The sequence below is a fragment of the Nelumbo lutea genome, chromosome 1, assembly GCF_056320005.1.
Source record: "Nelumbo lutea isolate HS-2025 chromosome 1, American lotus-T2T, whole genome shotgun sequence".
Taxonomy (NCBI): domain Eukaryota; kingdom Viridiplantae; phylum Streptophyta; class Magnoliopsida; order Proteales; family Nelumbonaceae; genus Nelumbo; species Nelumbo lutea.
The window spans coordinates 98,923,319-98,936,060 of record NC_142684.1 but is presented as its reverse complement, the minus strand read 5'-3'; the positions used below and the strand labels follow the sequence as shown (position 1 = coordinate 98,936,060).

General features: G+C 36.7%; 1 protein-coding gene across 6 annotated transcripts in view; it reads right to left on the bottom strand.

The window, feature by feature from the left end:
- LOC148876357 (kinesin-like protein KIN-8B) overlaps window positions 1-12,742 on the bottom strand; it is a 50,514-nt gene that overhangs the window by 6,804 nt on the left and 30,968 nt on the right. For 3 of the 6 annotated variants that reach the window (XM_088966674.1, XM_088966675.1, XM_088966672.1), the window contains 9 exons: window positions 11,552-11,643; window positions 8,839-8,940; window positions 8,577-8,723; window positions 8,345-8,495; window positions 7,354-7,416; window positions 7,033-7,269; window positions 6,565-6,669; window positions 6,362-6,475; window positions 2,483-3,046 (listed from right to left, as the gene is read on the bottom strand). In XM_088966674.1, coding sequence (XP_088822800.1) covers window positions 2,840-3,046; window positions 6,362-6,475; window positions 6,565-6,669; window positions 7,033-7,269; window positions 7,354-7,416; window positions 8,345-8,495; window positions 8,577-8,723; window positions 8,839-8,940; window positions 11,552-11,643 — 1,218 coding nt within the window. In that variant the 3' untranslated portion in view covers window positions 2,483-2,839. Of the gene's footprint in view, window positions 1-2,482; window positions 3,047-6,361; window positions 6,476-6,564; window positions 6,670-6,863; window positions 7,270-7,353; window positions 7,417-8,344; window positions 8,496-8,576; window positions 8,724-8,838; window positions 8,941-11,551; window positions 11,644-12,742 lie in introns of those variants that run through there. The other 3 variants (XR_016105868.1, XM_088966673.1, XR_016105867.1) reach the window with 3 other exon arrangements.

Sequence of the window (12,742 nt, the reverse complement as noted above, 5' to 3'; positions counted from 1 at the left end):
GGCAAGAGATCCGGACTCATCAGAATGATGTACCTGGTCCTCCAGTCATCCAATGTTCACTCCACTTCCTCGTACTCAAATATGCTAATGTGAGTGATCATGAGACAACATGTACTAGGTGTTAGACAGTTATGCCCTTAGCTCCAATCAGATTGTTGTACTTATTGACATTTATTGTAAATGAATAAAGTGCATAATTGATTCATGTTATTTTGGTGTAATACCTTTAAACTGGACACTTAACAGACTTGTGTTAGTTTAGAATCTTCACAGCCGTTGGATAGATCTGGGGAGATTTATCTTTCCAAGGCTGACACTGATGTGCTGCCAAGTGGGTTGGGGTGGCTTGTCTTAACTGCTAGGGTGAGACCTGAGGTACATGCAGTGTGAGTTTTCTTGAAATCCTGAATTGGACCAAATTCCAGTATTGCTCTGGACCTTGAGGATAGATGGGCAAAACCGGAATGTTACACCTGACCCCTAGACTCGATTATGGTACTACACTAAGTGTCGGATTGGGCTGTCTTTGATATGCCAATCGATGAGATCTTTAAACAGGTCAAAACCTGGGTATGTTGGGGCAGTTTGAGAATTCACCTGAGTGGGTGATCATAGTGACAGAATTAGCCCATTTGTCGGACAAAGTGAATGATCGGGGAATGCACTCTCTAATGAAAACATAAACTACTAGTAGTTGATTTCAAATTGTTGGGATTTGTTTTAAAAAATATATTTATATAGAAATAAATATATATATATATATATATATATATATATATATATATATTATAGTTTCACAAAATGTTTGCAAAATGTTTTAATTCCCGGGATCCATGTGAGTAAAGAGTGCAACACTGTACTTTACAGTCGAGGGAGAGGTCATCTCTTGTCGGGCAATGTTTGATCATTATGAGCTGAGAGGTTTAAGTGTAAGACCATTGAGGGTTATACGTGATGGGCTAATCTTGCATCTGCCCATAGTCCTTGGGCCTTCACAAGATGGTTGGACCCAATGACCATTTAGTGTAAATGTCGGGCCCATTAAGAGCCCATACTGATGGACTCAGGGGTTCACTGTGTTCTGTAGTGAATTCGATCAGGCCTTGTAACAAAAGCTAGGTTGAACCCATGTAGCTGATGTGTAGATCAATGCTAGGGTCCCACACCATACAAAGAGAGCCAAACTAGCTAGCATTTAAAGGGTAAAGTGAGTTGTGTGACTTAATGGGTCTAAGGCCCATTTCGAACTGGGCTTAAGTGATTTAATTAAATGGGCGAATTTGGGATTATAATCTGATTAGGATTAGTAGTTGGATAAGATAAGTCTTATTCACTTGAGAGTCCAAATCCAAATATCAGATTTGGATTAAGAAACTCATTTCTAATTGGATTAGGAAGTTGATCCAGGGAAGGTTATAAATAAGGGGGCGAATTCTACAGAAAGATCACTTCTTTTCTGCAATCTTTTTATCCCTCTGCTCTTGTTGTCCTGCCTAGTTCGATCTCCACCTCTTGGAGTGATCAAAAACTGTTTTTGATATTGTTTCTTGGTGAAGAAACAATCTGAAGTCATGCTCACACAATCCTACACGATTCTTGTTGAAGAATCACATGTTCTTGCTGAAGAATCCTTCTTGTTGATCATATTTCAACATTCACTATGTCATATTCAGTAGAGGCAACTTTGGTAACCTCTTTGTGCGTGAACACCTACGTTGGGAGGAGCTTTTGCGTGGATTCCGTATCAGGTATTCTTCTCCCTAATCTTGGTTTCAGATTTGTCTAATTTGTTTCAAGAACGAACCTTGAAAAATGCAGTTTTTTTAAATTAAGGAATAGGATTCCCGGATGGGAGAAAGAAATTTTTGAAATTTCGCTCAACCACCCTGCATGGTTTGGCCATCCATATGATGGATCTCCCATCCCTTCACTAGGAGCATGGTTTAAAATGTCCCTAAATTTCCTAATATGTCCATGACATATTTCCATTTCCATGGGTAGTGAAATGAAATTTTATTGGAACCAACATATTCTTCAATGAACACTACCAGCACTATGAGGACTACAAGAGATGCTTTTCACAAAATATTTCCATTTCCATGGATAATGACACAATTTAATTGGAATCAGCTTATTCCCTAGTGAACACTACCAGTGTGGAGTACAAGAGATAGTATTATAACATAAGATGGTAACAATATTGTAGAAATGTGGAGTAGCATTGTTATTGCCCACCTAACTTCATTACCACTTTGAACCAACTTGATATTCATTTCAAACATGAAGTAAAATATTAATTTTTGTTTGTGTAATAGATTATTTGGTTGATCTATTAGGTTACATTTTCTATGAGTTTAAATTTTGATTTAACTCATTCTATCATGTAGTTTTGAATCTTAAGGTTTAGAGGACAACTTCACATATTCTTTTGCCTATGGCCTTAGTTTCTTAGCTTTGTTTAATGGTTTGGAACAGGATAATAATTTAAAAAGTTGTACCTATGCTTCTTTAGTAATTGCATAAAATATCATTCTGTATTTTGCATATTTTACAATGTTTCCACCATGCCTAGAATTTTTACAATATTTCCATACGATATTTCTACATGTTTCCTATATTTGGGTGACGATATTTCCACCGACATCGACATTTTAAACCTTGACTAGGAGCAATGGTGCTCATCCCTACACACAGTATGAGCACAGTTAGAGTGCTCCTTGAAACATGACCAAACACCAATATATTGGTTTTGTTGGAAGATGCAAGATGTTGAATAGCAAGACTTTCTGATGCCAGGACAAGAACACAAAAGTAAACTACTGCATCCTGAAGTAAGACACTACTTCATACTGGATAGCCCCCGAAGGGGTGTCACCGTCCAATCTTCTATTGTTATTCCTTGCTCAAAAGCAAGCTTCATTATCTGTCTCTCATCAATTCCTAACCCCATGATCAGGTTCCACAGGTTCCTCTGCATTTCCCGTTGGTTGTGAATCACTTGATCTCGTATTGCCATTTCAAACTGGAGCTCAGTGTTGGCCATTTCCTACATGTATAGCAGTACTAAAATAGTAATTACATGGTTATAATGAGGTCAATGTGGTTTGTTTAGAAGGAAGACAAAGACCAGCATTATTGGAGGAAAAAGTGAAGAAAATAAAAGTCAAATCTCCTAAAACAAGAGACATGACACAAAAGCCACCTTAAAAGGAGGTAAAACTAATGATGTCAGGCACAATAATATAGTGGAACTAACCAAACCAAGGGGAATAGACCTTGGTCAAGTTGCATTAATAAATAGAAAGTGGAATATTTCCCTCAAGTTAGTGGGGGTGGTAGATCAGGTATTGGAAATATTTCAGTAATCAGTAAACGAAATGAATTCAGTATGCATTCATTTCTAATAATTTTCTTACTAATTATTCAGACCAAATATTAAGAGTACGTCCATAATTAGAAATTTTTTTTATAAGCAACAGTTGAGTATTTTATTAATGATAAATTTAGCATTTCTTTGAGGAAGTAGATGTATGTTTTTTTATAAATAAAGTGAAATTTTATTATTTATCAAAAGTATAGGCATTATAGGCATCCCCAAAGAGAGGCACAAGGTGGTACCTCTCACAAATTATAGAGCATAATACAAGAAAAAAAAACAATTAAAATTGAGCCCAATACAAGTAATCCCTATTTAACCCTTTCTTAGGTAATGCATCCACCATCTCATTTGCTGATCTCCTTACCCTACTTATTCTCAAACTCATTCTAGCAAGCCATTTAAATTTCTTGATCTCCTCCCTAAACTTCCAAGTTACAGACTCCGGTTCCTTTAGCCAACCAACCACCAAATTTGAATCTCTTTCAATCTCCACAATTATCAAGCTTAACTCACTTGCAAGTTGTATCCCTTTCAATGCAACAAACAAGCAACTCCACCCTTATGGAATCCCCCACTCCCATTGGACCCGAAAATAAAGCAATGGCAAATTCTTCTCTATTTCTCAACACCCCTTCTATACCTGAAGGGTTTGGGTTGCCTTGACTACTCCCATCAAAGTTCAAGTTCACAAAGTCTCCCACCAGAGGTTTTCAAATGACATTAACTCTTTCCTTTCTGGAGTAACTTCTAGCCACCATCCCCTAGTTTCTCCAAATAAACATGCGAGAAAGAGTCCAAAGTTCTTACCCAGTGAACTATTCTCATCATATCACAATATCTTACCTTATCCTTACCTCTCTCCTTCTCTGAAAAGATTCTAGCATTCTTTTCTTCCCGGCTCTTACATTTCTCCACATGATCATGCCGCTTTTCTTAGTTCAAACAAAAGTAGAAGGGTCAAAAATCTTACCAACCTCTATTGGCGAAGTCCACCTTGCACAAACAAAGAGAAAAACCATTCCCAAATATCTGTAGCTAAAGGGCAGGATATTAGCAAGTGGTAACAACTCTCTCCAATGGATCTACAAATAATGTATCAATTTGGTGATGAGCATAAAGAGGGTCTTCCTTTTTGTAACATGTCCAAAGAGTATTAACCTTCCCATAAAACACCTCCCAACAAAAAAGCTCCTATCTTTGGTGGAACAAGCCAATAACAAACTTCCTTAACAAGGAAATGCTAGGGGAGAGAAGATGAATAGAGAGACTTAAAAAAAAGAAGGCACAAGAAAAGCTGCCCTTAGGGTGGGGAGTCCAAATATGTCTGTCCAGTTTAGAGGGATCCAGATAAATTGAATCAAGAAGTTGTAACAACCCATTCAACTTAGTTAATTCAGCAACCTCTTCGAAAACCAAAATCCCAACTGTGACCCAAAGTATAAGAGGAGCAATGAAATCCAGCACTCTCTTGTTTTTATACAAGACACAAAGTACAAAGAAGGGAATAAAACCTTAAGGGCATTAGAACCAACCTAGACACTCTCCTCCCAAAATTTGATAGCATCCCCTGAACACACACAACATACCTAATAAATCTAGGAAACTAATGGAGAATATCATGAATAACCTTCCAAGGTGAAGCAAGGGTAGTCCATTAATCCATTCTGCCATGAATACCAGTTATAACCATATGCCACAAAGCTAAATTCTTCTGGTCTACATTGATCACACTTATTCCTCCCTCCTAAGACTTCTAATCACCATCTCCCAATGAACAAAATGATCCTTTTTCTCTTCTCCTAGTTCCCATAAAAAATCCTCACTAATTTCTCAATCTTCCTAGCCTCCTTTTGTGGAATCCTGAACATTGACAAATAGTGTAGTGGTAAATTTGACAAAGTAGACTTGATCAAAACATTATTTTGCGTTCCAATGAGATTTTTTTTTATTAGTAACAGAAATTATTATTAAAAAAAACATCAAGTAAAACAACCAAGAGGGTTCTCTTTTGAATTTTGGAATGTATTTTCAAAGAAAGTCTACATAGTCCCCAATCTCCTAGTCCAACAAAGGTCTTTTGAATTTTGGACACCACACCACCCTTGCATGAATCACTTCAAAATTTTCTGCAATAGAGGATTCTCTTTTGCTTAAGTGTTATAAACATGGGCACAAATCACACAATTTTCCAATACCCTTCAATCATCTTCCCAAAACTTTATTGCCGATCCACTTCCAATCTTATAGGAGACAAAATCAAGGAAGGCTAACTGAAAATCCATTATTCCTTTCCAAAAACGTACTCCATAAGAGGACTTCACCTCCTTAGTGTCCCACCCAAAACCTACCACCCCATAATTACATGCCACTACTTTCCTCCATAGAGCATCTCTTTCCAAACCAAACATCCATAGCCTCTCCTCTCTCTCTCTCTCTCTCTTGATCATTTTTTCATGAAAAAATCACCCCTCCTGTATGTTTGTCTATATTCAATCAATGTGATGAATGGCATAGAGTAGGCTTCTAGTAAGAGACATCCATCCCTCAACTGAGAGGAGAAAAGACGATACAAGTTTTTTTATCTTCAATACTAATGTACAAACATGGCATAATTTCCTTTTCTTTTGAATGAAAATACATATGTTATACAATGTGAACACATATATTACCTTACTCCAAAGGTTCAGATATGATATGTTTTGTTGACGAATCAGTTTTGGTATTAATGAACTTACCATGAACTCCACTAAGAAGACCAGAAACCACACTTAAATGCATATGCACACACAAGCACAGGAATCGTAAAGTGTATGGACATAGTCATCTGTTCACGCATGAATACATACATATGTCCATACATCGTGTAGACAGACATACATAAAATGTATATAAAGTATACACAAACATGCATAAAGACAAACAGAGAACAACAGGTTTCACAATATGTAGATTGGATGGTCTTATTGTTTCATTTCTACTTACCAACAGCCTGTACTGATTGAGAATATGCAAGTAGGTTTTGTTACTATTATTACTAATGGCTTTCTCTATCATATCTTGAAGTTGGCAGAAGTGCTTCTCATTTGCTTCAATTTCCTGCAGGAAAATAGAAAGAACAACCAGATTAGTAGATAAAAATTGGAAAAACTGATCCTTATGAGCCACATAATTAACAGGAATAACACCTTTTGATAGCTGGTCCCTGCCTCATCATTATCACGGATGTTATCAAGAATGACTTGTCTCCTTTCTCTTAAAGCTTGTAAAATTGTCCCATCCTTTCCTATGGCCTAGGAGATAGTAGTTCATCAATAAAAGGAATTACCCAGAAATTTTAAGCTTAAATTTCTAATTATGATTGAACTTTATGACCATGTCTCGAAAAAAGATTACAACATTATTCATTCCTAACATCCAAGTTCAAAGTTTAATGACTATTGTCAGTAGAGGCAGAAGCATATTTTAAGAATCCTATATATAATACCTCTTGCATTTTTCTGAGGCATATCAAAATCCTAAACAAATGCTCAGCATTTCCTTATTGCAGTATACTTCAAATAGCTCCAAGTGAAAAATACTGATACTGGCAAGATCAAAAGCATGAAAGATGGTCAAAATCAACCACTGATTCAATGAGTAATGGCAATAATGACCTGTTCATTTGTAATGTTATCATCTAGATGCTGGAGCTCAATGCGGTTACGAAGATTAATTTCTTCAAGCTCAAATAAAGCCTTCTGCAAGTTTATCCGTTCCTGTACGCTTTCATTGGTTTCACGGCTCAAAACATCCAACCAAGAGAGTTGCTCATCAATTGCTTTTTCATTCGGTTTTACACTTAGTTTTGATTCTTTTTCTGCTAATTCCTTTTTCAGCCGGCAAACTTCAATCTGCATAATCAGATTCTTATGATCTGATACAACATGATTGATCCCCAAAATAAAATGGCAGATAAAAACCCTTCCCAAGCTTACCTGAAGACTATCAATCATTTTCTGATAATCTGCAACATGGATATCAACAGTGCCAATATTTGTCTGGAAAAAAATCACTCTCAATCAATAAAAGAGGATGCTATTGAAGAGAGGGAGTACATAAGAATGATAAACAAAAGAAAGAAAAATGCATACAAAGCTATCAACAAAGAAAACAAAATACAATAGAATGAGAGTAACAAGACAAGTAGAGAACACCCACACCACTAGTACGACCTAAAGACTCAACTCAATCTTCCTAAAGGAAAAACAACACTAAATATTGCCATTATTTATCTTAGTGACCTTTATAGCAGTAGTAGTAAATACCAATCTGGTTACTAGAAGAAACAAGGTAAGAAAAAGCAACTAAAGAGAACCAGCTAGAACTTGAAAATTGCAAAATGAATTCAATTGAATGCTAATATAGGTCTAAATTCAGGAACCACAAGGCAGTAGTGTTGATGAAAAACAATCTTGTGGAAGAAGTAGAGGTGCAAATAGGCTCATGGACACATGCAAATATACACCAGAAGCAACTCCACGCGAGGCATCTTTTATTGGTAATAAAATAAAAAGAGACATACAAGGAAGGTGACCAGAAGTCACCCAAGAGAAAGAAGATTTAGTGGAGAAAGAGGCCAAATTCTTTTAACTGAGAAGGCAGGAGTCAGGGAGCCAGCAGTAAGGTTGATGGAAAAAGATTTAGTGGAGAAAGAGCCATTGGAGGTTAAGGCCCAGATATGCTTGTCTAGGAGATGGGGGAGGGAGACCTTGTAAGGAAAGGAGGGAGGAGTTTTCCTGAGTTTCGTGATCAAAGAGCATGAATCAGAAGTCGTACTGATTGCTCTCAAGAAATTGCAATCTTCACTTATAAATTCATGTAATATGGATCCTTGCCATAAAGCATGAATCAGGAATCCAACCAAATGTTTCACCCATTCTTAAAATGCTGAAGATGTTTTATATAATTAAATGACAGATTGCAGACCTGGATGTGCGTCTTGATCTCCTTAGCTCGGTCAGCATATTTCAGAGTATTCACAGTATGGTGATACTGGTTATTAGCAGGTGATATTGTTGCAATCATGATAGTTTGTGAATTACCAGTTAGACCATCTTTAAGAATCCGTGTCAGCTTGCTGAAAATATCCAGACATTAGCTATGCTTGCAAAGAGAGTTCCATTCTAAAATGAAAAAATATCCAAATATAAGATAATACCTATTGCGATAAGGGACATATGCCAGACCCTTCTTCCGTTGTTTCCCCAGAGCATTAATGCAGTTTGCCAAAGCAAGAAGTGAACGGTTAATATTGGCACCATCCCTCAGCTTTTGACCTCTGCAGTTTGTCTCAGAAGCTCGTTCACTGCACAGAAGTGTTTAATATAACATTTATAGAACCCCATTTGAAACAGGACCAAATTGTAGCAGGAAAAAAATAAAAATAATAAATAAAAAGGGGAGCTAAAATGTGTACTTACCTGCCAGCCAGATCAACTAGTGCAAGTTTTCCACAGACAATATGGTTCCTGTATTGATTTCTTTGTTTCCTTCTTACAGTAATCTCTAAAACAGCATGTGAACTGTTAGGACAAACCAATTATTTTTGTATTAGAGGGTTTCAATAGGCAACCTTGTATAGAAATCACAATATCAACAATGACACATTGTGTGACATTGATATAGCATCTGAAAATTTGGGAGAGGTCAAATTTCCTAAACAGCACCCAATAGTTTTCTCCAAAAGATAAACTTACTAAAAGAAATTATAATGATCCAGAAAGAAAGACATTTTATCAATTGTTACCAGTCAAAAAAACACAATGTTTGGAACCTCAAACATTCATGCCAATAAAAAAAAATCAGTTTAGAAGATGCAAAGAAACAAAATAAGGATATCTCTCTTTTGTTTCTTATTTCTTAGTTTGTTCTTTCCATTTATGGATTTTCAATGGCTACAAGCTAGAACTATAGAAGTCTCCATCTCTGGATAGGATTCAGGCAATGAAGGATTTTGGTCGATGGTAGGTGAGAATCACCAAGGTTCTTTTGAACACTTGGTATTGTGCAACTTTTAAGGAGATTGGTGATGCTATGGGGTATAAAAGAGAACCTAAGCTGGAGATTGGTGGATTCACTTGGACTGGTAAAATTTGAGGAGGTATTTGGGTGACATTCCCAAAAATTTGGAGTTGGTGATAAACATAAGGTAACTATGGCACTATGCTAAGGGTGGCCATGGGATGTGATTGAGTGGGTAAGCTAAGGTTCAGTCTATTGACAAGATCATTTCAGGCCTAATCCTGGAGGCTCGAAGCCTAATCATCTAAGTGAGCAGCCGACACTTGAGATGAGGGCATTCCATTGATTCTTGCATCAACTGGCTCAGAGAGATTGTCAAAGGAGTAGGTTTCAGGGTGGTACATTGGGTGAAGAGGTTTGGCATGGAAGTTATCCAATTTGTTGAGCCTTTGGTCAATGTCAATCCAACTGGTACCAGCACAATTGAGAATCAATAGGAGTTTCTGGAATCTGATGTGGAATGAAGAAAATTCAAATTGTACATGTGTAGTTTCCAAATCTGGAAGCTTCCAAATGTCTTTGGGGGGCTCCATCCCTAATGTGGATATCAGGCTGGTTAATATGAATTGGTCAAGTGCTAGGCCCATATGTGGATCAATCAAGGAGATGTTCACTGATTTAAGAGGCTAGGGAGCTCATCTAATTCAGGGGCCCTGATCCCACTTAGGACTGTGTTGGACCTTTGTAAGACTATTATAAGCCCACTTCACTTAAAGGCCCACCAAACATTAGAACATAAATTAGAGATTTTTAAGGATTTAAGAGGAATGTTAAAGAATGTGTAACAATGGCAAGGGAAGAAAAAAAAATGTTTCCTTTGACATAGGTCACCACCAATGAGAGAGGCATCATTGGGATGGATTCTGGTGACTAACTTGAAGAGACACACAACTCCTGGCCCTATTCTGTACTGTCTAAAGAGGTTGAAGGTGTGACATCAGGGGGAAGTGATGATCAAGCTTCAGTGTAGTAAGGTTCCACTTATCATTAAGGGGAGATGAGCACCTATATAGTGATGAATAAGGTTGAACACTTTGTGAGGACCATGTCACGGGAGGAAGCTAACAAGGGTTCTCCCATGCAACATGCTTACATAAATGTGACGTGGAATAAAGGGAGGAAGATGATTCAGGAAGTATGGAGTACAAGAATAGTTAGGAATATGACAAAGAGGTACAAATATGCAAGGCTCATAATTCAAGACATTGGCTAATGAAGTTAAGATAGCCAAGACATTAGGAATATTTTTCTTGGGAGGTAAGGAACTACACCGTAACGTTTAGGTGGCTTGAAGAAAAGTAGAGAATAAGGAGACAGCAGGGTGGTTGGGTGTAAACAAGAGATCCACTGAATCATTTAGCAATGATTACAGCTCAGATCATGCAAGTGAGGATCCAGTCAGAAGCAAAGAGGAAGAAAGAAAAAATCATTGGAGTTTCCTGAGGACTTGATGTTGTATTTGAACACTTGGTATAGTTTTCATCTTTTCTTTCTAATAAGATTTTAACCTTTATTATCCAAAAAAGAACAAAATAAGAAATATACATGTGTCAGGCAAGAACAAGCAGCACATGAGATGAAACCTAAAAATGGGATAATTGAACTAGTTTCCGAGTTTCAGTGAGTAGTTGTACCAAGGAGCCATTTGATAACAGCTGAAGTTGCTAAACTGAATGACTTATTGCTTTGTCTTTTAGTGGATAAAATAATTAAAATAATAAAATATTCAAGGGTATACTAATCTACCCAACTTCAGCTTCAGCCATTAAGATGCCCACAACTTCCTTAAAAACTTACTAAAAGACAATACAATAAACTCTACTTTCAGCCACTTCAGTTGTTATCAAACAGCTCCTAGCTATAGAATCCTTCCCAGATAAGCTCACTAACCCATGTCACAAACAAGCATCTGCAACCACTGAAAGACCAACTGATGGTGGCTCAGTTAGTAGGTTCTCTGGCTCATCAGAGTAGAGACTTGGGATCAAATCCCGCTGCTGCCAGGGTTGGGGGGGTTAAGGGAGGAGGATGGGCTACCCCCCCATTGTGTAGCCCCATGAAGCAAAAAGAAAAAATACACTGAGATTGGGAACACAGTAATTGCTTATTCACCGTGAAGATGTTGCATTGGCATCTGTGCTTTCCATCTTCCGCCTACTGTTTCCTAAATTTAAAAGTTCAAGAATCTTATCAGCTGAATGGACCTGAAATAAAGAATAAAACAAGAACCAGTAAGTATCTTGACTTATGATCCCAAATGATTGACCCATAACTAGAAAGCACAAACAGTATAGAAATAGAAATAAGAAATAAATAGAGAGGTTGATAAAATAAGATGATATAAATATTTAAATGGATAGAAGTAGATAATAACGTGGTTCAAAATGACAATGTAAGTAGGTAATAAAACATTTTCATTTCCAAGGATCTACAGGAATGAGCAAAACACTAAACGTAAACAAAGCAATATATGACCAGACTCACAACATTGAAATGCAGATATAGTTATATAATGTATAGGCACAAATCCAAATCAGATCTAACATAGATCTATAAAATAATAGATGGAAAAAATAAAATAAAAAATAAAACTAGGAGTGCTCCAAGGTGTCTCCAGGAGCCAGCACCTAATAGTTTAGAGTCAGCACCTTCAAAAATGTCTGGAGTCTGCAGAAAAGAAAGAAGTAAAAGTGCTCATCAAATCCATATTTTAATCCTCTTACAAAAGTTTCATGCTTATTTATAAATTCATAGGATGGAATATTTACTTAAGAGATCACTGGCTTCTAAAATTAATAGGAAACAAAATATTTTTTTAGATCCCTAGATATTTCCTAAGATCTCCTAACTTGACAACAAATAAAATCTCCATATTAGGACCAATAACTCTAATCAAATTCGTAGAATATTTCTTTTTCAGGAATATTACACATAAGAAATCCTTGTGGAGCCTATGGGGCATATCACTGCTCTTGGTGACTGGACAGGTGACTAGAACCTACTGTATTTGACTCATTTTACATGGGCCTGTTGAAACCTAATAGCTGCCACATTCATACAGGCCTAGACAAAAACATGATTGTTGCTTCCTTTACTCAGCTTTAGGCTCTGCATCAAAGATATTTTCTCTTAATTTTTCAACTAGAATAATATAGAATACATTGAATGTTAATTATGTAAATAGGTTTATTTGTCTGATGAGAAATATTTCTATTTTATGAATTTAAGGCATTGAAAAAGATATTATGTTCAAGAATTTAGGCTATAAAACCTACAATGAGATAGGTTTTCTGTCATTAAGGG